General features: G+C 39.4%; 1 protein-coding gene across 5 annotated transcripts in view; it reads left to right on the forward strand.

The window, feature by feature from the left end:
* Window positions 1-27,377, forward strand: part of TBCE (tubulin folding cofactor E) — a 109,900-nt gene that overhangs the window by 4,794 nt on the left and 77,729 nt on the right. For 4 of the 5 annotated variants that reach the window (XR_016388026.1, XR_016388025.1, XM_022553145.3 and 1 more), the window contains exon 1: window positions 13,521-13,774. The exons of the other annotated variant lie outside the window; for it this stretch is intronic. Coding sequence is in view for 2 of the 4 variants with exons in the window: in XM_022553145.3 (XP_022408853.1) it covers window positions 13,764-13,774 (11 nt within the window). In the remaining 2 variants the exon portion in view is untranslated. Of the gene's footprint in view, window positions 1-13,520; window positions 13,775-27,377 lie in introns of those variants that run through there. 5 annotated transcript variants of the gene reach the window in all.

A 27,377-nucleotide genomic window follows, 5' to 3' on the forward strand; every position in this document is an offset into this window, starting at 1 on the left:
CCATCTGTATGTCTTCTTTGGAGAAATGTCTGTTTAGGTCTTCTGACCATTTTTGGATTGGGTTGTTTGTTTTTTTCATATTGACCTGCATGGGCTCTTTATATATTTTAGATATTAATCCTTTGTCCGTTGATTTGTTTACAAATATTTTCTCCCATTCTTAGGGTTATCTTTTCATCTTGTTTGTAGTTACCTTTGATTTGCAAAAGCTTTTAAGTTTCATTAGGTCCCATTTGTTTATTTTTGTTTTTATTTCCATTGTTCTAGGAGGTGGATCAAAAAAGATCTTGCTGTGATTTATGTCAAAAAGTGTTCTTCCTATGTTTTCCTCTAAGAGTTTTATAGTGTCCAGTCTTACATTTAGGTCTCTAATCCATTTTAAGTTTATTTTTATTATGTTAGGGAGTGTTCTGATTTCATTCTTTTACATGTAGCTGTCCAGTTTTCCCAGCACCACTTATTGAAAAGACTGTCTTTTCTCCATTGTATATCCTTGCCTCCTTTGTCATAGATTCTGTTGACCATAGGAGTGTGGGTTTATCTCTGGGCTTTCTATCCTGTTCCATTGATCTGTATTTCTGTTTTTGTGCCAGTACTACATTGTTTTGATGACTGTAGCTTTGTAGTGTAGTCTGAAGTCATGGAGTCTGATTCCTCCAGCTCTGTTTTTATCCTTCAGGAATTCTTTGGCTATTTGGGGTCCTTTGTGTCTCCATACAAATTTTAAGATTTTTTTGTTCTAGTTTTGTAAAAAATGCCATTGGTAATTTGATAGGGATTGCACTGAATCTGTACATTACTTTGGGTAGTATAGTCATTTTCACAGTATTGATTCTTCCAATCCAAGAACATGGTATATCTCTCCACATGTTTCTATCATCTTTAATTTCTTTCATCAGTGTTTTATAGTTTTCTGCATACAGGTCTTTTGTCTCCTTAGGTAGGTTTATTCCTAGGTATTTTATTCTTTTTGTTGCAGTGGTAAATGGGAGTGTTTCCTTAATTTGCCTGTCACATTTTTCATCATTAGTGTATAGGAATGCAAGAGATTTCTGTGCATTAATTTTGTATCCTGCAACTTTACCAAATTCTTTGATTAGCTCTAGTAGTTTTCTGGTGGCATTTTTAGGATTCTCTATGTATAGTATCATGTCATCTGCAAACAATGACAGTTTAACTTCTTCTTTTCCAATTTATATTCCTTTGGTTTCTTTTTCTTCTCTGATTGCCGTGGCTAGGACTTCCAAAACTATGTTGAATAATAGTGGTGAGAGTGGACATCCTTGTCTTGTTCCTGATCTTAGAGGAAATGCTTCCAGTTTTTCACCATTGAGAATGATGTTTGCTGTTGGTTTGTAGTATATGGCCTTTATTATGTTGAGGTAGGTTCCCTCTGTGCCCACCTTCTAGAGAGTTTTTATCATAAATGGGTGTTGAATTTTGTCAAAAGCTTTTTCTGCATCTATTGAGATGGTCATATGGTTTTTCTCCTTCAATTTGTTAATATGATGTATCACATTGATTTGTGTATATTGAAAAATCCTTGCATCCCTGGGATAAATCCCACTTGATCATGGTGTATGATCCTTTTAATGTGTTGTTGGATTTGGTTTGCTAGCATTTTGTTGAGGCTTTTTGCCTCTATATTCATCTGTGATATTGGTTTGTAATTTTCATTTTTTGTACTATCTGTCTGGATTAGGTATCAGGGTGATGGTGGCCTCATAGAATGAGTTTGGGAGTGTTTCTTCCTCTGCAATTTTTTGGAAGAGTTTGAGAAGGATGGGTGTTAGCTCCTTTCTAAATGTTTCATAGAGTTCACCTGTGAAGCCATCTGGTCCTGGACTTTTGTTTGTTGGAAGATTTTTAATCACAGTTTCAATTTCATTACTTGTTATTGGTCTGTTCATATTTTCTCTTTCTTCCTGGTTCAGGCTTGGAAGTTTATACCTTTCTAAGAATTTGTCCATTTCTTCCAGGTTGTCTATTTTATTGGTATAGAGTTGCTTGTAGTAGTCTCTTAGGATGCTTTGTATGTCTGCGGTATGTGTTGTAGCTTCTCCTTTTTCATTTCTAATTTTATTGATTTGAGTCCTCTCCCTCTTTTTCTTGAGTTTGGCTAATGGTTTATCAATTTTGTTTATCTTCTCAAAGAACCAGCTTTTAGTTTTATTGATCTTTGCTATTGTCTTCTTTGTTTCCATTTCATTTATTTCTGCTCTGATCTTTATGATTTCTTTCCTTCTGCTAACTTTGGGTTTTGTTTCTTCTTATTTCTCTAGTTCCTTTAGGTGTAAGGTTAGATTGTTTATTTGAAATTTTTCTTGTTTCTTGACGTATGCTTGTATTGCTATAAACTTCCCTCTTAGAACTGCTTTTGCAGTATGCCATAGGTTTTGGGTTGTCGTGTTTTCATTGTCATTTGTCTCTAGGTGTTTTTAAATTTCATCTTTGATTTCTTCAGTGATCTCTTGGTTATTTAGTAATGTATTGTTTAGCCTCCCTGTGTTTGTGTTTTTTACGTTTTTTCCCCCTGTACTTGAATTTTAATCACATAGCGTTGTGGTCAGAAGAGATGCTTGATATGATTTCAACTTTCTTAAATTTACTGAGGCCTGATTTGTGATCCAAGATGTGGTCTCTTCTGGAGAATGTTCCATGCGCACTTGAGAAGAAAGTGTAATCTTCTGTTTTTGGATGGAATGTCCTATAAATATCAATTAAATCTGTCTGGTCTGTTGTGTCATTTAAAGCTTATGTTTCCTTATTAATAATTCTGTTTGTGTGATCTGTCCATTGGTGTGAGGTGTTAAAGTCCCCCACTATTATTGTGTCACTGTTGATTTCCTCTTTTATAGCTGTTAGCAGTTGCCTTCTGTATTGAGGTGCTCCTATGTTGGGTGCATATATATTTATAATTGTTACATCTTCTTCTTGGATTGATCCCTTGATCATTATGTAGTGTCTTTCCTTGTCTCTTGTAACATTCTGTATTTTAAAGTCTACTTTATCTGATGTGAGCATTGGTACTCCAGCTTTCTTTTGATTTCCATTTGCATGGAATATCTTTTTCCAGCCCCTCGCTTTCAGTCTGTACATTTCCCTAGGTCTGAAGTGGGCCTCTTGTAGACAGCGTATATATGGGTCTTGTTTTTGTATCCATTCAGCGAGCCTGTGTCTTTTGATTGGAGCATGTAATCCATTCACATTTAAGGTAATTATCAATATGTATATTCCTATTACCATTTTCTTAATTGTTTTGGGTTTGTGTTTGTAGGTTCTTTTCTTCTCTTGTGTTTGCGACTTAGAGAAGTTACTTTAGCTTTTGTTGTAGAGCTGGTTTGGTGGTGCTGAATTCTCTTAGCTTTTGCTTGTCTGTAAAGCTGGAAAACTTTTTTCTAAAATTAATTCACAAAATGCCAGTGTTTTCACCTTTTCTGTTGTGCGTCAAACATCTTTTTTGATCCCTTGGATCCCTTGGTGGCTAAACTAAGTAGGAAACATGGTAACTGAATCTCTACCTACTGTTGGTTTAGGCTCACTGGGTTTGAACTTCCCCATGTCAGCTACCATTATTGTTTTTTTAATTTAATTTTTTGTTTTATATTATGGTTGATTTACAATGTTGTATTAGCTTCAGGTGTACAGCAAAGTGATTCAGTTATACATATACATATATCTATTCTTTTTCAGATTCTTTTCCCATGTAGCTGTTACAGAATACTGAGTAGTGTTCCCTGTGCTATAGAGTAGGTTGTTGTTGATTATCTCTTTATATATAGTAGTGTGTATATGTTAATCCCAACCTCCCAATTTATCCCTCCCCCTGCCTTCCCCTCTGGTAACCATACATTTGTTTATAGAGTCTGTAAGTCTGTTTCTGTTTTGTAAATAAGTTCATTTGTATCATTTTTTTTTTTTTAGATTCCACATGCAAGTGATATCATGTGATATTTGTCTTTCTCTCTCTGACTTCACTTATTATCTAGGTCCATCCATGTTGCTCCAAATGGCATTATTTCTTTTTTTTTTATGGCTGAGCAATATTACATTGTCTTTATGTACCATATCCCCTTTATCCATTCCTCTGTCGATGGATATTTAGATTTCATCCATGTCTCGGCTGTTGTAAATAGTGCTGCAGTGGACATTGGGGTGCGTGTATCGTTTCGAATTATGGTTTTCTCCAGGTATATGCCCAGGAGTGGGATTGCTGGATTGTATGATACCTCTGTTTTTAGTTTTTTAAGGAACCTCCATCCTGTTCTCTATAGTGGCTGTACCAATTTACATTCCCACCAACAGTGTAGGGGGATTCCCTCCTCTTCATACCCTGTCCGATATTTACTGTTTGTACACTTGTTTTTGTTTTGTTTTTTGTGGTACGCAGGCCTGTCACTGTTGTGGCCTCTCCCATTGCGCAGCACAGGCTCTGGACGCACAGGCTCAGTGGCCATGGCTCACAGGCCTAGCCACTCCGTGGCATGTGGGATCTTCCCGGACCGGGGCACGAACCTGTGTCCCCTGCACTGGCAGGTGGACTCTCAACCACTGTGCCACCAGGGAAGCCCTACTGTTTGTAGACTTTCTGATGATGGCCATTCTGATTGCTGTGAGGTGATAACCTCATTGTAGTTTTGATTTACATTCCTCTAATAATTAGAGATTTTGAGCATCTTTTCATGTGCTTTTTGGACATCTGTATGTCTTTGGAGAAATGTCTATTTAGATCTTCTGCCCAGTTTTTGATTAGGTTCTTCCCTTTTTTGATACTGAGCTGCATGAGCTGTTCATATGTTTTGGAGATCAATCCCTTGTTGGTTGCTTTGTTTGCAAATATTTTCTCCCATTCTGTGGGTTGTCTTTTCGTTTTGTTTATGGTTTCCTTTGTTGTGCAAAAGGTTTTAAGTTTCATTAGGTCCCATTTGTTTATTTTTTGTTTTATTTTCATTATTCTAGGAGGTGGATCCAAAAAGATACTTCTGTGATTTATGTCACGGTGTTCTGCCTATGTTTTCCTCTTAGAGTTTTGTAGTATCCAGTCTTATATTCAGGCCTTTAATCCATTTTGAGTTTATTTTTGTGTATGGTGTTAGAGAATGTTCTAGTTTCATTCTTTTACATGTAGCTGTACAGTTTTCCCAGCACCACTTATTGAAGAGACTGTTTTCTCCATTGTATATTCTTGCCTCCTTTGTCGTATTGTCATAATAGATTAATTGACCATAGGTTTATGGGTTTATTTCTGGGCTTTCTTTGCTGTTGTTCTATATTTCTGTCTTTGTGCCAGTTACATACTGTTTTTGATTACTGTAGCTTTGTAGCATAGTCTGAAGTCAGGGAGCCTGATTCTTCCAGCTCCATTTTTCTTTCTCAGGATTGCTTTGGCTATTCGGAGTCTTTTGTGTTTCCATACAAATTTCAAAATTTTTTGTTCTAGTTCTGTGAAAGGTGCCATTGGTAATTTGATAAGAATTGCATTGAATCTGTAGATTCCTTTGGGTAGTGTAGTCATTTTGACAATATTGATTCTTCCAATCCAAGAACATGGTATTTTTTTTATCTGTTTGTGTCATCTTTAATTTCTTCCCCCCCCCATCTTCAATTTCTTTCATCACCATCTTGTAGTTTTTGGAGTACAGGTCTTTTGCCTCCTCAGGTAGGCTTATTCCTAGGTATTTTATTCTTTTTGATGCAATGGTAAATTGGATTGTTTCCTTAATTTCTCTTTCTCATCTTTCGTTGTTAATGTGTAGAAGTACAACAGATTTCTGTGTATTAAGTTAGTTTCTTTTTGGTGCCGGGGGGGGTGGGCCGTGGTGTGCACCCTGCAGGATCTTAGCTTCCCTGACCAGGGATTGAACCCGTGCCCTCGGCAGTGGAAGTGCAGGATCTTAACCACTGGAGCACCAGGGAAGTCCCTTTGTGTATTAATTTTCTATCCTGCAACTTTACCAAATTCATTGATGAGCTCTAGTAGTTTTCTGGTAGTATCTTTAGGATTCTCTATGTATAGTATCATGTCATCTGCAAACAGTGACAGTTTTACTTCTCTTTTCCAATTTGGATTCCTTTTATTCTTTTTCTTCTCTGATTGCCATGGCTAGTACTTTGAAAACTATGTTGACTAAAAGTGGAGAGAATGGGTATCCTTGTCTTGTTCCTAATCTTAGAGGAAATGCTTTCAGTTTTTCACCATTGAGAATGATGTTTGCTGTGGGTTTGTCATATATGGCCTTTATTATGTTGAGGTAGTTTCCATCTGAGCTCAGTTTCTGTAGTTTTCATCATAAATAGGTGTTGAATTTTGTCAAAACGTTTTTCTGCATCTATTGAGACTATTGTATGTTTTTTATTCTTCAATTTGTTAATGTGGTGTATTACCCTGATTGATTTACGGATATTGAAAAATCTTTGCATCCCTGGGATAAATCCCACTTGATCATGGTGTATGATCCTTTTAATGAACTGTTGGGTTCAGTTTGCAGTATTTTGTTGAGGATGTTTGCGTCTACGTCCATCAGTGATATTGGCCTCTAATTTTCTTTTTTTGTGGTATCTTTGTCTGATTTTGGTATCAGGGTAGTGGTGGCCTCATAAAATGAGTTTGGCAGTATTCCTTCCTCTGTTTTTTGAAAGAATTTCAGAAGATAGGTGTTAACTCTTCTCTAAATGTTTGATAGAATTTGCTTGTTAAGCCATCTAGCCCTGGACTTTTGTTTGTTGGAACTTTTTAAATCACAGTTTCAATTTCACTACTTGTGATAGGTCTGTTCATATTTTCTATTTTTTAGTGGTTCAGTCTTGGAAGATTGTACCTTCCTAAGAATTTGTCCATTTCTTCTTAGTTGTCCATTTTATTGGCATCTAGTTGCTTGTAGTAGTCTGTCATGATCCTTTGTATTTCTGTGGTGTCAGCTGTTATTTCTCCATTTTCATTTCTAATTTTATTGATTTGAGCCCTCTTTTTTTCCTGATGAGTCTGGCTAAAGGGTCTCAATTTTGTTTATCGTTTCAAAGAACGAGCTTTTAGTGTCATTTATCTTTTCTATTGTTTCCTTTATCCCTATTTCATTTATTTCTGCTCGGATCTTCAGGGTTTCTTTCCTTCTACTAATTTTAGGTTTTGTTTCTTCTTTCTCTAGTTGCTTTAGGTGTATCCCATAGGTTTTGGATCATTGGGGTTTTGGATCATTGGGGTTTTGTTTTCATTTGTCTCTAGGTATTTTTTGATTTCCTCTTTGATTTCTTCAGTGATCCATTGGTTGTTTAGCAGCATATTGTTTAGCTTCAATGTGTTTGTGTGTTTTACAGTTGTTTTCTTTCTTGTAGTTGATTTCTAATCTCACAGCATTGTGGTTGGAAAAGATGCTTGATATGATTTCAATTTTCTTAAATTTACCGAGGCTTGCGTTGTGGCCCAGCATGTGATCAGTCCTAGAGAATGTTCCATGTGCCCTTGAATGTGTATTCTGCTGCTTTGGGATGGAATGCTCTATAAATATCATTTAAATCTATCTGGTCAGATGTGTCATTTAAGGCCTGTGTTTCCTTATTGATTTTCTGTCTGGATGATCTGTCCATTGATGTAAGTGGGGTGTTAAAGTCCCCGACTATTATTGTGTTATGGTTGATTTCTCCTTTTATGGCTGTTAGCATTTGCCTTATGTATTGAGGTGCTCCTGTGTTGGGTGCATGTATACTTGTAATTGTTATATTTTGTTCTTGGATTGACCCGTTGATCATTATGTAGTGTCCTTCTTTGTCTCTTGTAATAGTCTTTATTTTAAAGTTTATTTTGTCTGATACGAGTATTGCTACTCCAGCTTTCTTTTGATTTCCATTTGCATGGAAAATCTTTTTCCATCTCCTCACTTTGTATGTGTCCCTAGGTCTGAAGTGGGTGTCTTGTAGACAGAATATATAAGGGTCTTGTTTTTGTATTCATTCAGCCACTCTGTGACTTTTGGTTGGAGCATTTAATCCATTTTCATTTTCTTTCTTTCTTTATTTTTTGCGGTATGCGGGCCTCTCACTGTTGTGGCCTCTCCCATTGTGGAGCACAGGCTCAGCGGCCATGACTCACGGGCCCAGCCGCTCTGTAGCATGTGGGATCTTCCTGGACCGGGGCACGAACCTGTGTCCCCTGCATTGGCAGGCGGACTCTCAACCACTGCGCCACCAGGGAAGCCCTTCTTTGATTATTGATATGTATATTCTTATTGCCATTTTGTTCATTGTTTTGGATTTGTTTTTGTAGGTCTTTGTTCTTCTCTTTCTCTTTTCTTCTCTTGTGATTTGATGACTAACTTTAGAGTTGTGTTTGGATTCCTTTTTCTTAATCTTCTTTTTTTTTTTTTTTTAATTTTGGCAATGGCTTTATTTCATTTATTTTTTTGCCTGTGCCACGCAGCATGTGGGATCTTAGTTCCCAGACCAGGGATCAAACCCACACCCCCTGCAGTGGATCACAGAGTCTTAACCACTGGACCATCAGGGAAGTCCTCCTTTTTCTTCTTTGTGTGTATTTATTGTAAAATTTCAGATTGTGGTTACCATGAGGTTTTTTTGTTTTGGTTTTGGTTTTCTTTGGCCATGCCGCATGGCTTGTGGGATGTTAGTTCCCTGACCAGGGATCAAACCTGGGCCCTCTGCAGTGGAAGCGCATAGTACTAACTGCTGGACCACCAGTGAATTCCCACCATGAGATTTTGATATAGCAGTCTATACATATAGAAGATTGTTTTAAGTTGTGGGTCTCTTAATTTCAAATGTGTTTCCAGTATTCTGCATTTGTACTCTTCTTTTCTCACTGCTGCTGGTTTTGATATCATGTTTGTGTGTGGATGATTTCCTACCTTTTCTGTAGTTTTGCTTTTACCAGTGAACTTTCCTATTTGTAATTTTCTTGTTTCTGGTTGTTGCATTTTGTTTTCCTTCTGGAGAAGTTCCTTTAGTGTTGGTTGTAAAGCTGGTTTGGTTGTGCTGAATTCTCTAGCTTTTGCTTATCTGTAAAGCTTTTGATTTCTCTGTCAAACCTGAACAAGAGCCTTGCTGGGTAGACTATTCTTGGTTGTAGGTTTTTCCCTTTTATCACTTTAAATATATTGTGCAACTCCCTTCTGGCCTGCAGAGTTTCTGCTGAAAAATCAGCTGGTAACCTTACAGGGATTCCCCTGTATGTTATTTGTTGTTTTTCTGTTGTTGCTTTTAATATTTTCTCTTTGTCTTTAATTTTTGTTAATTTGATTAATACGTGTTTCAGTGTGTTCCTCCTTGGGTTAATCCTGTATGGGACTCTTCATGTTTCCTGGACTTGAGTGAATGTTTCCTTTCCCACATTAGGGAATTTTTCAGCTATTACCTCTTCAAATATTTTCTCAGGCCCTTTCTGTCTCTCTTCTCCTCCTGGGACCCCTATGATGCAAATGTTGGTGCATTTAATGTTGTCCTAGAGGTCTCTTAGACTGTCCTCATTTCTTTTCATTCTTTTTCCTTTTCTTTTTTTAAAAAATATTTATTTATTTATTTGGCTGCACTGGGTCTTAGTTGCGGCATGCGGGTTCTTAGTTGCAGCACGTGGGATCTTTGTTGTGGCATGAGGGATCTTTTTAGTTGTGGCATGTGGAGTGTTTTTTTTATTTCAGTTGCAGCACATGAGATCTTCATTGCTGCATGCGGGGTCTTTAGTTGTGGCATGCCAGCTCTTCATTGCAGCATGCAGGATCTAGTTCCCTGACCAGGGATGGAACCTGGGCCCCCTGCATTGGGAGCATGGAGTCTTAACCACTGGACCACCAAGGGAGTCCCTCATTCTTTTTTCTTTATTCTCTTCCATGTCAGTGATTTCCAGTGATCTGTCTTCCAGGTCACTTACTTGTTCTTCTGTCTCTTTTTTTCTGCTATTGATTCTCTCTGGTGTATTTTTCATTTCGTTTATTTTACTGTTCATCTCTGTTTGTTTTTTAAAGTTTTTAACTCTTTATTAAACATTTCTTGTATCCTCTCAGTCTGTGCCTGCAGTCCTTTTCCAAGATCTTGGATCATCTTTACTATCAGTACTCTGAATTCTTTTTCATGTAGGTTGCCTTTCTCCTCTTCACTTAGTTGTTCTTCTGGGGTTTTATCTTGTTCCTTCGTCTGGAACGTATTTCTCTGCTCTCTCATTTTGTCTGCCTTTCTGTGTTTGTTGTCTCTGTTCCTCAGGCTTCAGGATCATAATTCTTCTTGGTTCTGGTGTCTGCCTCCTTGTGGGTGAAGTTGGTCCAGGGACTTGTGCAGGCTTCCTGGTGGGAGGGACTTGTGCTTGCCCAGTGGTGGGTGGAGCTGGGTCTTGACCCTGCGGTGGGTAGGGCCGTCTCAAGTAGTGTGTTGATAGGTGGCTGTTGGCTCAGGTCACCTTTAGGCAGCCTGTGTGCTGATGTGTGGGGCTGTGTTCCCACATTGTTGGTTGTTTGTCCTGAGGTGTCCCAGCAATGGAGCCTGCAGACTTATGGGTGGGGCCAGGTCTCAGGGCGAAAACGGCAGCCTCTGGGAGAGCTCATGCTGGCTGGTGAGTATTCCCTGGGCATCAGTGGCCAGTGCCCTTGCCCCCACAGTGCCCTCGCCTCCCCAGGAGACCCTGCAAGACCCAGAGGCAGGTCTGGCCTAAGCTTCTCTGGAGTCACTGCTTTGCCCTGGGTCCCAGTGCATGTGAAAACTTGTATGTGCCTTACAAGAGTGGAGTCTGTTTTCCCCAGTCCTGTGGAGCTCCTGCACTAAAGCCCCTCTAGCCTTCAAAGCAAAATGCTCTGGGGTCTCCTCCTCTTGATGCCCGACCCCCAGGCTAGAGAGCCTGACATGGGGTTCAGAACTCTCACTCCTGTAGGAGAACCTCTGTGATATATTATTTTCCAGTCTGTGGGTCGCCCACCCAGCAGGATGGGATTTTGATTATATTTTGAAAGTGCCCCTCCTACTGTCTCATTGTGGCTTCTTCTTTGTATTTGGGTGTAGAGTATCTTGTTTGTTAGGTTCAAGTCTTTTTTTGTCAGTGGTTGTTCAGCAGTTAGTTGTCATTTTGGTGTTTTCATGAGACGAGGTGGGTTCAGATTCATTTACCCCGCCATCTTGTTTTCAGCCTCAGCTACTGTTATTTTGAACTTGTATTTCTTTTGATTTGTGGAATTTTTTCCTTTATTTAAATATAGAATCTGACCACTTATACAAGGTACCTAGAATAGTCAAATTCATAGACTCAGAAAGTGCATTGGTAGATGCCAGAGGCCGGGGGTGGGGAGGGGAAATGGGGGTTAGTGTTTAATGGGGATAGAGTTTCAGTTGGGAAGGTGAAGAATTCGGGAGGTGGACGATGATGAGAGTTGCACAACAGTGTGAATGTACCTAGTGCCACTGAAATGTACAGTTAAATATGGTTAAAGTAGTATGTTTTATGTTATGTGATTTTTACCACAATAAAACAACATAAAAAATGGGGAGTTGTGATCTTAAATGACTAACATATTTACTATATGTTGAACAATTCTATGAATAGTAACTCATTTAATTCCTACAACAGCCCTGTGGTCTTAATATTATCTACATTTTACAGATGGGGAAATGTAGACACAGGTTAAGTTGTCCAGTCTCCCATAGCTAGCATGTAGCTGGAGAGGTAGAATTTCTCTCCAGACCACTGGCTGCATATAATGTCCATATAACATTAAATAGGAACAAAAATGACCTAAATTCTTACTTATTTTTCAGAATTCTTTCAGTTGCAGGAGAAAGAATCCCAGGTCAAACTGATGTAAACAAAAGCAGGAATTTCATGGTTCAATTAATTGGGCTAATGAAAGGCTTTAGGCATAGCTGGGTTAACTCTGCTTTTCTATTTGGCCTTGACAAGTTTTTTCTGAAAATAAAAAACACACATAGTGGCAGAGGTGTTCCTCAGCTATTCTAGGTTTAAGTAGTCCTTTTGTTTTAAGATTTTGGGAAAGAGAAAGACCTCTCTTCAAGGGTCCATGTTGTTGACCTAAAACAAGTGGACTGCCAGTTATCTCTCCAGCAAAGATGGGTTTATTTGGGATCAGCAGAGAATTGCAGTTCAGGTTTACAGCCATGTTGGGCCACATGCAAGTCTCCACATGGCAAGGGAAGGAGAAGGCTTTTCTAGAGAGAAAAGGAAGTTGGGAGGGCTAAGTAAACAAAATGTCCATGGTTTTCCCTTGGCTGTGGACTTTCAGGAAAAGGAGTCTTTCCTCCTTTTGGGCTCTGCTAGGGTTGCAGGGCATGAGAGCTCCCCCTTTCTGGTCTCCTGAGTATTTAACTGAGGTTTCTGTTTATTAATTTTTTTCATTGTCATTTCCTGAAAGATTGGCTCTGTTTGGGTTAGGATCTCCACACATGGACCACTTGCTGTATGTAAGGAAACGGGGTTGAAGGGTCATCACACTGGCCATCCTGGGTCATGTGTCTACTCCTGTAGTGGGGGAATGGTAGCCCACTAGACAGAGAAAGTGCACTTCCCAAAAGGGGATGATGCTGGGCTGAAAGGCGCAGAAAATAGAACCATTTTGGCAGCATAGGGGCAACTCTTGCTCTTTGTTTACTTGCCTTTCCCAAGTTAAGATTCTTCCACTCTTAAAAAATAACACAGTAGGGGCTTTGCTGGTGGCACAGTGGTTAAGAATCTGCCTGACAATACAGGGTCCATGGGTTCAAGCCCTGGTCCTGGAAGATCCTACATGCCACGGAGCAGCAAAGCCCGTGCGCCACAACTACTGAGCCTGCGCACTAGAGCCCATGAGCCACGACTACTGAAGCCTGCGCACCTAGAGCCCGTGCTCCACAACAAGAGAAGCCACTGCAATGAGAAGCCCGTGCACCGCAACGAAGAGTAGCCCCCGCTCGCTGCAACTAGAGAAAGCCCACGCGCTGCAACTAGAGAAAGCCCACGCACAGCAACGAAGACCAAATGCAGCCAGAAATAAAGTAAATAAATTTATGAAAAGAAAATAATCTTACCCTTAAAAATACCCCACAGTTATATTTGAGAAATTATTAAAATTTTGAATAAATATTGTGCAGTTAAGATAAGGAAAATGAAAGTACTTTGTACAGTGCTGTAATTTATTTTCAATCATATGCTTTGTTATTGATGCTGGAGACTCACCACTAAATTCCTCTCATGTCCTCCAATTTTCTTAATTGATTCTTTATTTAGAATAGAGACCTCTTAGCAGTCTAATGAAGCCTGTGAACTCCTTAGAATGTTTTCAAATACAGAAAAACAGGATTTCAAATGAAATCATTTACATGGAATAAAGTTAACAAAATACTTTTAAAATTGTAATATAATAATATGTGTGTTTCTTTTTCTTTTCTCTTTTTTTTTTTCCTGGCCACACTGCATGGCATGCAGGATCTTAGTTCCCCAAGCAGGGATTGAACCCATGCCCCTGCAGTGGAAGCACGGAGTCTTAACCATTGGACTACCAGGGAAGTCCCTTTTTTTTTTTTTTTTTAAATGGTGTGTGTTTCTTTATTAATATGTTAACAGTCTAGTGGCAGGTCTAATAAATATTGTAATTTTGAAGTGGTGATGAATGTAACATTTATTTTGAGATATCTGTAATGGCTGTAGTGTTACATAAATAATTCTGATCACCGGTGCTGCTAATCCACCTGATTTTTTTTTCTTATTTTTATAATTTAGGAAATGCTAAATTTCAGTTAGAAGTTAGTGAAAAATCTTCAGTTTGGAGATACCTTGAGAGTCTATGGACCTCAGGTAAAGAACACCTTGCTTAGGCTCTGTATGGGTAATCAGCCTAGCACTCCAACTTCCTGGTCCCACTTTGCTCTTATTAGTTGCCTCTGATCCCCTGTCTCATGACTTGTATTATGTTTCTTTGACCAGCCTTCCTGGAGACAGGCTTAGGGTTTCTGAGAATCATCCACCTGGACTGTCTGTTATTGTGCTCTCCCCACTTTGGGGGAGAGTCATCTGTGCTTTCTTGAATCCACTGAAGCCAGATAATTAACCTTGACCCCCCTCCAATCTGAATTTCTGATGGTCATGGCTTAACCACTGAGATATATTCCCTCCCACATTTTATTCCTAATAAACATGTATAGTAACTCAGATCCTGACCTCTCTTCTCCTTTCTTGTCTTCTCAGATAATGATCAACTTCATTCTGCCTCTCAGAGGCACTGGGAAAAATAGTTTTCAATAAGAATGAAGAAAACTTGATTGAGAAGAATGGATGCTAACATTTTATGGAGAGGGAAAAAGTTGCCCATGAAACATTGAATTAGATGCTGTTGGGAAGAGAGAGTGTGATAGATAATGAAAGCCCTGGAAGAAATAGCCCCAAATTTTTATTTAGGAAGAGATATTGTGGCAAAAGCACAGTAACTGAACTTGTGATTTCAGTGATCCTTCCTAGGAAGATATATGCAGTACTGTGAATATCACTAAAATTTGCTGGGATAGGCTCATTATTTGAATGGAAATATATGTCTTTGTTCAAAACAATCCAGTGTAAGATTTGTGAGAATGATAGTGGTTATCAGGAATATACATATACTTGTTGGGAGCCAAGAGTTTTGGCATTAGAGTGGAAAACATGAATGACAAAAGGAGAAAAAAGTAGAAGAGATCTATGGATCATGCTATAGATCATTTGGTAAGAAGGAGAATAAGGTTGTTGCTCCCCTAGTGCAGATTACAAAAGTGGCACAGAACTGTAATATTAACAGCCAAGGAGTTATTTGCTTGGACATATTGAAAGATAATTGGAGTCCAGCACTAGCTGTTTCTGAAGTCGTTTCTATCTGCTCACTTCTTACAGACTGTAATCCTGCCGACCCCTTGGTGGGAAGCATTGCCTCTCAGTATATGACCAACAGAGCAGAACATGACAGAATGGCCAGACAGTGGGCCAAGAGATACACTACATAAATTGGGTTTTCACAACTCTTTTTTAAAAAAATATTTATTTATTTATTTAGGCTGTGCTGGGTCTTACTTGCGGCACTTAGGATCTTTGTTGCGGCATGCAGGATCTTTAGTTGCAGCATGTGGACTCTTAGTTGTGACATGCAGGATCTTTTAGTTGCAGCATGCAGACTTCATAGTTGTGGCATGCGAACTTTTTAGTTGTGGCATGCATGCAGGATGTAGTTCCCTGACCAGGGCTTGAACTGGGGTCCCCTGCATTGGGAGTATAGAGTCTTACCCACTGGACCATGAGGGAAGTCCCGGTTTTCACAACTCTACGTTATTTGTCTGTCACAGAGCTGCTTATGATTTTGAAGGGGTGGGGGAGGGTGGGAGTTGGTAAAGAGTAGAGTATTTCTATAACATATTATTCAGTGTTATTTCCTAAGATTTTGTTGTAATTTAAGGTATCTTGCTACAGCAGATAGAATTGGTAATAACAACTATTAAAACTATCATTAGTTCTGCAATATTAGCTGAAATGCAGTACAGAGAAGATAGACATTTGGGTTCAGTTTCTTGTCTGTAAATTTAAAACAGCTTAATTTTGTATAGGTTACCCACATGACCTTTTACGTAAAGTCTTTCTAAGACTACACAGTTATTTTAAAAAATTGGAACTAGTTTTCCCTTCTTGGAAGGGAATATTGATATTTAACAGCTTTTTTTTGGCCAGCTCTGTGCGGCATGTGGGATCTTAGTTCCCTGACCAGGGGTCGAACCTGTGCCCCCTGCAGTGGAAGTGCAGAGTATTAACCACCGGACCGCCAGGGAAGTCCCACTACTTAACCGCTTTTAGAGACTCTCATCTCATATATTAAAATGGACACGTGGCTATAAGACACCATATAGGAAATGAGTATTAATGTATTTTATTTTATATGCAAACCTGCTTTATTGTGAAAAGATAGAGGTTTGAATCAGGACTTGTGAAAACCTGTAGTAAAATACCTTAAGCTGTTAACTGTAAGGCGTGGAATAGGAGTTGCTCACTGGATTGGTTCTGTGTCGTCGACTACTTAAGTGTGCATTTGTTACTGTGCTAATAAACAAATATTAAAACAAACAAAAAAGTGGCACAAAAATAAGAGTTGTGATCGAAGATTTCAACTATCTTAAGTTCTGCTAGAGGCCCATTCCTTTCTAGGGACAAGATCTGATTTTTTTTTTCCTGACCATTTAAATTCCTTGGAAGAAACAAAATGAGAGAAAAGATTACTTTGGTTTGAAATCTCATTAACAAGGAGGAAGAAACAGGTGAAGTAGAAGATCCTGAAATGTTGTGGGAAAAGAAACTACTATTTTTTTTAAATTAATTTATTTATTTTTGGCTGTGTTGGGTCTTCGTTGCTGCACGCGGGCTTTCTCTAGTTGCGGCGAGTGGAGGCTACTCTTCGTTGCAGTCACATGTTTCTCATTGTGGTGGCGTCTTTTGTTTCAGAGCACAGGCTCTAGGCATGCGGGCTTCAGTAGTTGTGGCACAGGGGCTCAGTAGTTGTGGCTCCCAGGATCTAGAGCACAGGCTCAGTAGTTGTCGTGCACAGGCTTAGTTGCTCCGCAGCATGTGGGATCTTCCTGGCCCAGGGCTCAAACCCGGTCCCCTGCATTGGCAGGTGGATTCTTAACCACTGCGCCACCAGGGAATCCCGAAACTCTAGTATTTTTGAGAGTCTCCCTAAACAATTAAAATGTTGAATATAATCAAACTGCTTCCTTGGGTATCAGGAAAGTATATTTTGAAAAATGGAGAATTACCATACTTTTAAGATTTAGTGTCCCAGTTAAAGCTGAATCGAAGTTATATGAAACCTAAAATTTGGGGAATTAAATTTCAAATTATTTTTTAAATTGTAGTAAAATACAGATAATATAAAACCATCTTTTTTTTGGTTTGTTTTTTGTTTTGGTTGCTCTGGGTCTTAGTTGTGGCATGCATGTGGGATCTAGTTCCCTGACCAGAGATTGAACCTGGGCCCCCTGCATTGGGAGTGCGGAGTCTTATCCACTGCGCTACCAGGGAAGTCCAAAATATACCATCTTAACCATTTTTAAATGTACAGTTTAGTAGTGTTAAGTACATTCATATTATTGGTCAACCATCAGCACCATCTGTCTCCAGAGCTCTCTTAATTTTGCAAAACTGAAAATTGCAAAACCATTAAACAACTCCTTATTTCCCCCTCGCTGCAGCCACTGGCAGCCACCATTCTGCTTTCTCTCTGAAGTTGACTATTCTAGGTCCCTCTTTTAAGTGGAATCATACAATATTTGTCCTTTTCTTTTTTTGAGCCATGCCAGGTGGCTTGTGGGATCTTAGTTCCCCGACTGGGGATTGAACCTGGGCCCTTGGCATTGAAAGCGTGGAGTCCTAACCACTGGGCCACCAGGGAATTCCCCAATATTTGTCCTTTTGTGACTGGCTTATTTCACTTAGCATAATATTTTTGAGATTCATTCACATATCATGAGGCAGAATTCCCTTCATTTTTAAGGCTGAATGATCCATTGTGTGTATATACTGCATTTGGTTTATCCATTCATCCATCAACGGACATTTGAGTTGTTCCCACCTTTTGGCTGTTACGAATAATCCTGCTGTGAACGTGGGTGTGCAAATGTCTGCTAGAGTCCCTCCTTTCAATTCTTTTCAGATTATTTTATTTGAGGAAGTATGTAGTATCTCATCATTAAGACCATACAGGAAATAGACAGTTTAGATTTTAAAAACAAATTAAGAAAAAAATCAATAAACCAATAGGAAATGGACAAAAGATTCTGAACAGGCAGTTCACAGAAAAGGAGATCAAAATGAATAGATGCTTAGCTTCCCTCATAAAAGGAAATGCAAATAAAATACGTATTTCACTTATCAGACTGACAGGTAAATAAAAGTGTGTTAATATTCTGTGAAGGGAAAGGTTGTGATGATACGGGGGCTTATACACAGCTAATGGAATTGTAAATTGGTTCAGCCACTAGAAAGGGGCGTTTGTCATTACTCATCAAAATTAGAAATGCATGTACCCTTTGACTTAGCAATGCCCATTTTGAGAATGTTTACTACAGATATTTTTGCACAAGTGTAAAAGATAAATGTGCAGGATTAATCCTTGCAGTATTTTTTGCAGTTGAAAAAACTTGGGAGTAACCTAAATGTCAATCAGTTTGAGGACTAGTTATATAAATTGTTATGTCTATACAAGTCCTATGCAGCCATAAAATATTTAAAAGCTCCTGACATGGCTGTGGATAAATTTCTAGCATGTATTATTGAATGCAGGTATAAGGAGTAGAATCACATATATAGTATGCCGTCGTTTGTGTAAAGAAAGAAAAGAATGTATTTGCTTGTATATGCATAAAATATGTATGGAAGTATCTATAAGATACAAATAAAGCTGTTGTCAGTGGGAAGGGAGAATGACTGGCTGGAGTGGAAGGGAGACTTTCAGTGTGTTCCTTTTTGTACTTTTAAGTATCATCCATTCAAAAATTAGGTGAAAAAGATATGCATAGAAAAATGCAAAGGGGATTACTAAAAATGGAAAAACAGTCCCAAACCAATGACTTTTAGACCCTTGAACAAACCTCTTAAGAAAATATCAGTAAGGTGGAACCTCAAAATCAACTTGTGAAAAAACGTGAAGACAAGAAAAAAGCCTTTAGGATTGATTTAGACTAAAAAGTAGTGTAAGAAGGCCTACTCCTTGGGTATAGTAATAGATTTCTTTCTTTTCTTTCCTTTTTTCCTTCCCTTCCTTCCTTCTTTTTTTTTTTAAATAAATTTATATATTTTATTTATTTATTTTTGGCTGCATTGGGTCTTCGTTGCTGCGCACAGGCCCCCTCCAGCTGCGGGGAGCAGAGGCCACCCTTCCCCACGGTGGCCTCTCCTGTTGCAGAGCACAGGCTCTAGGCGCGCGGGCCTCAGCAGTCGCAGCAAGTGGGCTCTAGAGCGCAGGCTCAGCAGCTGTGGTGCATGGGCCTAGTTGCTCCACAGCACGTTGGACCCTCCCAGACCAGGGCTGGAACCCGTGTCCCCTGCATTGGCAGGTGGATTCCCAACCACTGTGCCACCAGGGAAGCCCCCTCTTTCTTTTCTTTTTTTCATCTTTTAGTAGTATATCTGTTTTAACTTTAAATCCTAAACATTTTTAAACATAAAAAAGAGAAAAATAGTCTTCCTTATGTTTGGGGGTTATGTTCCAAGACCCCCGGTGGATCCCTGAAACTGCAGATAGTACCAAACCCTAATTATTCTCTGTTTTTTTCCTAAACTTTATAAATTATAACTTATAAATTAGGCACAGTAAGAGATTAACAATAACTAATAATAAAATAGAACAATTATAATCATATAAAAGTAATAAAAGTTATGTGAATGTGGTTTTTGTCTTAAAGTATCATACTGTACAAATTCAGTCCCTTTTCCAATTACGCACGTGGCCATAACTTTTGCAGTTTGAGGTATGACAGCAAAACTAGTGTGAATTTCTATTTCTTTCTTCACAGTTTCACGGATAGGTTTTTTTCTTACTGTAGATCTTAGCAACCTCAGCATATGATTTTATTTTCTTTCCTTATTAAGTGGAGAACTTTCACCTCTTCACGTAAAGGAAGCACTTTATGGCTTCTCTTTGGCATATCTGAATTGCCAGCATCATTACTCATGTGCTTTAGGACCTTATTTAAGTAAAATAAGGGTCACTTGAACACAGGCACTGCAATACCTCGACAGTTGATTTGATAACCAGATGGCTACTAAGTGACCAGCGGGCAAGCCAGGGGAATTCGATGAGAACAGTGCATTATTCCTCCCTCTTTTCAAAATCATCCTTCTTTTCCTCCTCATTAATAGAAAAAAACAAAAATCACTTGTTCCGAAAACATTCCTACAACTCAGAGGTGTATAAGCTAATAAGTGAAAGTATTCCTTATCTTAGCCCATTCCTCCTCTGTTTGATTGACAAGAGTATATCTCCTGGCTGACTGTATTTTGATTTCAGCGAAACATTTCACAAAGTTCATGACATTCTTGAATGTGAGCTGGATAGGCTTGTAACTGAAAAGTTTTACCCGTGGGTCTTCAGTCAGTGTCTTATATTCTTTTTTTGTCTTTGTTTTTACAAAAATTGCACAGCACACAGCTGGGAGAGATAATATGTTGGATTATCGAATGTTTAATGTATATAAATGTAAAGTCCTAAATTTATAATAATATAATGTATTAACTTCTACCTCAAACATTAGATATACAAGTACAGGATATAGAAGACCTGATTTGAAAGCTCTTGATGAGAATTCCTAGGACTTTGTAGAAAGAATTAAACAAGTAGATTTTGTCTTGGTGTCAGTGTCAGTAATTAACTTTTTTTTGATGGACAATTTGGTCATGGCTTTCTAGACTCTTAAACATATTTATTGGAATAATTGTCTCAAGAATTTCTCCTAAGGAAATACTTCAAAGACATAATAATTTAAAAATGAAAGATGTTTTCAGCTGTTTTCTTTGGGATAGTAAACAATGAAAACATAACAATAGAGAAAAGATTCAATTGTGGTATCTACATGTCAAGATTCAAGTGATTAATGTGATTCTGTGGCTGTATAGAAAAATGTTTACAGAATGTTAAAAGAAGTAGAACAGAAATTATATATCTCTATTGTAATAAAATTCTATTTACATGTTAATGAGATTTGAAAGGGCATTTAAAACTTTTGAAAACTTTTTTAGGGTAATGTAATTATAGTGAAATTTAAACATTTTAATTTTTTTTGTTGTTGTTGTTTTTTTGCGGTACGCGGGCCTCTCACTGCTGTGGCCCCTCCTGCTGTGGAGCGCAGGCCCCGGACGCGCAGGCTGAGCGGCCATGGCTCATGGGCCCAGCCGCTCCGTGGCATGTGGGATCCTCCTGGACCGGGGCTCAAACCCGTGTCCCCTGCATCGGCAGGCGGACTCTCAACCACTGCGCCACCAGGGAAGCCCAACATTTTAATTTTATGATCAGAAAGTGATAGTAACTCAGAAATGGCTACAGAGTTTATTTCATTGTAATCTTAATAGCAAGCAACAGCCTTTCCCATGAAAAGGGGGAAAAGTGAAATGTAATATTAGGCTACATTATTAGATGTGTGATGTTCAGACCACTGAACCCACACATAGGTCAAGTCACATTTGGAACGTGGTTTTCAGTTTTAGGTATTGTATTTTAAGAAAAGAATCAGTAAATGAATTATGGAGGAGAACTTGGAATTCACATGAGGGTGGAGCTGGGAATGTTTACCCTGGGAAAGGGTTTAGGAGGTGGGGACAGGAAGAGGAGAGAGGAGAAATAATAACATAATAGTGGCCTTCAAATATATATATATTTTTTGCAGTATGCGGGCCTCCCACCGCTGCGGCCTCTCCCGTCGCGGAGCACAGGCTCCCGACACGCAGGCTCAGCAGCCATGGCCCACGGGCCCAGCTGCTCCGCGGCACGCAGGATCCTCCCAGACTGGGGCACGAACCCACGTCCCCCCCATCGGCAGGCGGACTCTCAACCACTGCGCCACCAGGGAAGCCCGTGGCCTTCAAATATTTAAATGTCAGCTGGAAAAGGGAATAGTTTGATTCTCTATAGCTGCAGAGGGCAGTACCAAAATCAGTAGGTGGAAATGATAGGTAGGGTGGTATATTTCTTCTCTTTTTAAAGAACTGTTATTCAGTAAGCAGAGTCACTTGAAAATTAAATGGGCTGTCTTCATTAATTAGTGAACATGTATTGGGTTGGCCAAAAAGTTTGTTTGGTTTTTTTTGGTATGATTGCTCTAGTAGCACTTAGTTGTTTTTAACTTCATTCGAAACAATTTTGTTAGATTGTATGTGACAGCTGTCATATCAGTGTGCATTTAAAAAAAGACATAAATATTGGTGAATTTTTGTGTTTGTCCATTTTAATATTGAAGATGGAAGGAAAAAAGCAACATTTTCGGCATATTATGGTTTATTATTTCAAGAAAGGTAAAAATGCAACCGAAACACACAAAAAGATTTGTGCAGTGTATGGAGAAGGTGCTGTGACTGATTGAATTTGTTAAAAGTGATTTGCGAAGTTTTGTGCTGGAGATTTCTGGTTGCACGATGCTCCACGGTCAGGTAGACCAGTTGAAGTTGATAGCAATCAAATCAAGACATTAATTGAGAACAATCAACATTATACCATGCGGGAGACAGCCGACATACTCAAAATAAACCAAATCAAGCACTGAAGATCATTTGCACCAGCTTGGTTACATTAATCTCTTTGATGTTTGGGCTCCACGTAAGTTAAGCGAAAAAAACCTTGACCGTATTTCTGCATGCGATTCTCTACTTAAATGTTACGAAAACGTTCCACTTTTAAAACAGATAATGACAGGCTATGAAAAGTGGATACTGTACAACAACGTGGAATGGAAGAGATCATGGGGCAATTGAAATTGACCACCACCAACCACACCAAAGACTGGCCTTCATCCAAAGAAGATGACGTTGTGTATATGCTGGGATTGGAAGGGAGTCCTCTATTATGAGCTCTTTCCAGAAAACCAAGCGATTAATTCCAACAAGTACTGCTCCCAGTTAGACCAACTGGAAGCAGCACTGGACGAAAACCATCTAGAATTAGTCAACAGAGAAGGCATCATCTTCCATCAGGATAACATAAGACTGCATGTTTCTTTGATGACCAGGCAAAAACTGTTCCAGCTTGGCTGGGAAGTTCTGATTCATCCGCCATATTCACCAGTCATTGTACCTTTGGATTTGCATTTATTTAGGTCTTTACAAAATTATGTTAATGGAAAAAATTTCAATTCCCTGGAAGACTGTAAAAGGCACCTGGAACAGTTCTTTTCTCAAAAAGATAAAAAGCTTTGGGAAGATGGAATTATGAAGTTGCCTGGAAAATGGCAGAACGTAGTGGAACAAAAAGGGTGAATACGTTGTTCAATAAAGTTCTTGGTGAAAATGAGAATTGTCTTTTACTTTTACTTAAAAACTGAAGGCACTTTTTGGCCAACCCAATATATTTAAATAAAAGGCTTAACCAAGGCTCACTTGGCACCTGGATGCACCTAACCAAGGAACAGTGACATGCCACTCATAACTAAGTGAGCACCTGACTTCAGGACAGTTTGACTAGACACTAACTGAGAGGGAGGGCTTGGGTTAGGGGTGATCGAAGTGGCGATGTTAGCAACAGGCCATGGAGGTCCAGGGTGGACCAGTAACTGGCATCAAGTGGGTCTAACCAAAGAATATAGGGGGCTTCCCTGGTGGCGCAGTGGTTGAGAGTCCGCCTGCCGATGCAGGGGACGTGGGTTCATGCCCTGGTCCGGGAAGATCCCACATGCCGCGGAGCGGCTGGGCCCGTGAGAGAGGCCTGCGTACCGCAAAAAAACAAAACAAAACAAAACAAAAAACAAAGAATATAGGGACTTATTGGGTGACTGGCCAGAGGGAGAGAGAACCAAGGCATAGGTCACCAAGACAAGGATCGTTTCTGGACCCTCACAGAAGATCACAGTATCAAGAAACAATTATTAGAAGGGTTAAGAGACTAGACAGGATCATCAAAAACACATGATACAGGGCCTTCCCTGGCAGTCCAGTGGTTAGGACTCCATGCTTTCACTGCCAAGGGCCCAGGTTCAGTCCCTGTTTGGGGAACTAAAATCACAAGCCGTGCAGCAGGGCCAAAAAAACCCCAACAAAACAAAAACATGATGCAGAGCCAATTAATTACTGACCTTAGATACCTTCTACCTAATGATCTCAGGTCCTGTGGGCACGACATAGAGATGAGAATGAAAAGAATTGTTACTGGGCTTCCCTGGTGGCGCAGTGGTTAAGAATTCGCCTGCCAATACAGGGGACATGGGTTCGAGCCCTGGTCCGAGAAGATCTCACATGCTGTGGAGCAACTAAGCCCATGTGCCGCAACTACTGAGGCTGTGCTCTAGAGCCTGCAAGCCACAACTACTGAAGCCCACGTGCCCTAGAGCCCGTGCTCCGCAACAAGAGAAGCTTCCGCAATGAGAAGCACGAGCACTGCACTGAAGAGTAGACCCCGCTCGCCACAACTAGAGAAAGCCTGCAAGCAGCAACAAAGACCCAAGACAGCCAAAGAAAATAAATTTATTAAAAAAAAATAATAGTTACTAGAGATCAAATAGGATCGAGCAGGTGAAGGAACTTTATAATTCATGAATTACTTATGTATGTTAAATGAAAATGAGAACGACTTCCTAATGTCTTCTTTCCTCACTTCTGCCATTTATGCCACTTGGTTTCCTAATCACCAGTTGACCACTGACCCGTTCTTCTCGCCAAGATATTCTCGCTGTGAGCCTGATCTGCAAGGTGGTCCCCTTAGGCCGAGCCCTGGCCCAGAGCTTCACACTGACTGTGGGGCCTGTTTGTGAGTTTCTGGGTTTGATTAACCCCCATGCACTCTGGTTCATGGAACCAAGATTCGGCCTACTGTTGATACTAACTTCTTGTAGGAATGGTGCTCTACAGTGATCTTACCAGTTTTTCTCCTCAAGGGCTAGAACTTCGCCTCTGACCACAGGCTTGTGATTAGGGCCCTACCTACTGACCAGACCTCTTAGCTGCTGACTCCACATGTGTCTAAGCTTACTAAAACATGGCTTCCTCACACCTGCCTCACCTTCCTATTGACTTTATCATCAACTTGTCTGAACTGTTTTGACTTTTCCCACCAATTTGAGGTTCTGGGCTGATTTCCCTTTTGCTTTTCAACTACCAGGCAAGTTTAGATCTAGATGTTGGCCCCTTCCTGACTGCCCTGTCCTCCCATGTTTATCTTTGTTTGTTTGTTTGTTTGTTTCTTTTTGTTGGTGGTGGTGGTTTTGTCCTCCGGTATTTAAACCGTCAAAATTCAGCCCCCCGCCTCCTTTTTTAATTGCGATATTCACCTTATTTTGGTGTTCTAGAACCAAACACACAGCATCTCAGAGGTTTGCCTGTATTTATTTTTTAAAGCAATATTTAAAAAATATTTATTTATTTGGCTGCATCAGGTCTTAGTTGCGGTGCACAGGCTCTTCATTGTGGGGCACGGGCTCTAGAGCGCGTGGGCTCTATAGTTGTGGTGCGCAGGAACTAGAGTGCACGGGCTTAGTTGCCCTGTGGCATGTCGGATCTTAGTTCCCTGACCAGAGATCAAACCTGCATCCCTTGCATTGGAAGGCAGATTCTTAACCACTGGACCACCAGGGAAGTCCCAATCAGTATTTTTTTTGATTGAAGCATAGCTGATTTACAATGTTGTGCTAATTTCTTCTGTACAGCAAAGTGATTCAGTTATACATATATATACATTTTTTTAAATATTCTTTTCTATATAGTTTATAATAGTATATTGAATATAGTTCTCTGTACTATACAAGTAGGACCTTGTTGTTTATCCATCCTATATATAAAACCTTAAATCTGCTAACCCCAGCCTCCCACTCCGTCCCTCCCTCAACTCCCTTCACCTTGGCAGCCACCAGTCTGTTCTCTGTGTCCCTGATTCTGTTTCATAGATAGGTTCATTTGTGTCATATTTTAGATTCCACATATAGGTGATGTCATATGGTATTTGTCTTTCTCTTTCTGACTTCACTTAGTATGATAATCCCTAGTTGCATCCATGTTGCTGCAGATGATATTATTTCGTTCTTTTTTATGGCTGAGTAGTATTCCATTGTATATACGTACCACATCTTCTTTATCCATTCCTCTGTTGATGGACATTTAGGTTGTTTCCATGTCTTGGCTATTGTGAATAGTGCTGCTATGAACATAGGGGTGCATATGTCTTTTTGAATTATAGTTTTGTCTGGATATATGCCTAGGAGTGGGGTTGCTGGATCATATGATAATTCTATTTTTAGTTTTCTGAGGAACCTCCATACTGTTTTCCACAGTGACTGTACCAACTTACATTCCCACCAACAGTGTAGGAGGGTTCCTTTTTCTCCACACCCTCTCCAGCATTTGTCATTTGTAGACTTTTTAATGATGGCCATTCTGACCCATGTTAAATAGTACATTGTAGTTTTGATTTGCATTTCTCTAATAATTAGCAACTTTGAGCATCTTTTCATGTGCTTATTGGCCATCTGTATTTCTTCTTTGGAGAAATGTCTCTTTATGTCTTCTGCCCATTTTCTCGATTGGGTTGTTTGTTTTTTTGTTGTTGAGCTGTAGGAGCTGTTTGTATATTTTGGAAATTAAGCCCTTGTCAGTCGCATCATTTACAAATATTTTCTCCCATTCTGTAGGTTGTCTTCATTTTGTTTATGGTTTCCTTTGCTGTGCAAAAACTTCTAAGTTTGATTAGATCCCATTTGTTTATTTTTGCTTTTATTTCTGTTGCATTGGGAGACTGACTTAAAACATTGGTACAATTTATGTCAGATAGTGTTTTGCCTATGATCTCTTCTAGGAGTTTTATGGTGTCATGTCTTAAGTCTTTAAGCCATTTTGAGTTTATTTTTGTGTATGGTGAGAGGGTGTGTTCTAACTTCATTGATTTATTACATGGGGCTGTCCAGCTTTCCCAGTACCACTTGCTGAGCCAGAGGAGTAAAAGCCAGAAAGGATAAAAGAAAACCAGGTTTTCCTCTGACTTTTTCTTAGGGGTTTCTTCCCTTTTTCTTTTAAATATTATATTTCCCCAGGGTTCTGTCAGTGACTCTCTTTTTCTTTCCACCCTCTTTTCTTTGCACCTAATACACTTTCAGTCTCATGGTTATCAGTTATAAATTGTGCTGATGACTCCCAAAAACACACTTCTAGTGAAAACGTGTCTTTTGAACTAGAGTCCTAAGTCCATCATGACATGCTGTAGGCACCTCAAACAAACTCTCTTCCCTCCCAAGCCTAGACTTCCTATTGTATTCCTCATGTTGGTGTCTGGCACCACCATAAACCCTAGACAAAATCTTGTCTTCCTAGTCTTCAATTTTACCATTTCTATCCATTTAATCTCCAGACCCCGTTCTAGCTCTTAACTTTCTCTAAAATCCATACCCTTCTCTCAAGTCTAACTGCCACTGGACTGTAAGCTTCTGAGGCAGGAATCACACATGTAGGGTTTACTGTGTGCGGTGTGAGGTCCATGCATTAGCCAGCATGTGGTCAGTGCTTAGTATGTGTTGAATGAATGGATGGAGGCGAGTGCCTTGGCTCAAGCGGTCATTGTTTTCACCCAAATTACAGCAATATTTCCCTAACTGGCCACTCTGCTTTTAACTTCCTTTCAGTGTATTGTCTATACTGCCACTGGTGTGATACGTCTAAAATACAGGAAAATCTGTAAATAATTTAATGTGTATTTCTGTGAAATATAAAG

Source organism: Delphinapterus leucas, chromosome 16, assembly GCF_059928025.1.
Source record: "Delphinapterus leucas isolate spDelLeu-1000000601 "Yukka" chromosome 16, BTC_Dleu_Yukka2, whole genome shotgun sequence".
In the NCBI taxonomy this organism is placed as follows: Eukaryota; Metazoa; Chordata; class Mammalia; order Artiodactyla; family Monodontidae; genus Delphinapterus; species Delphinapterus leucas.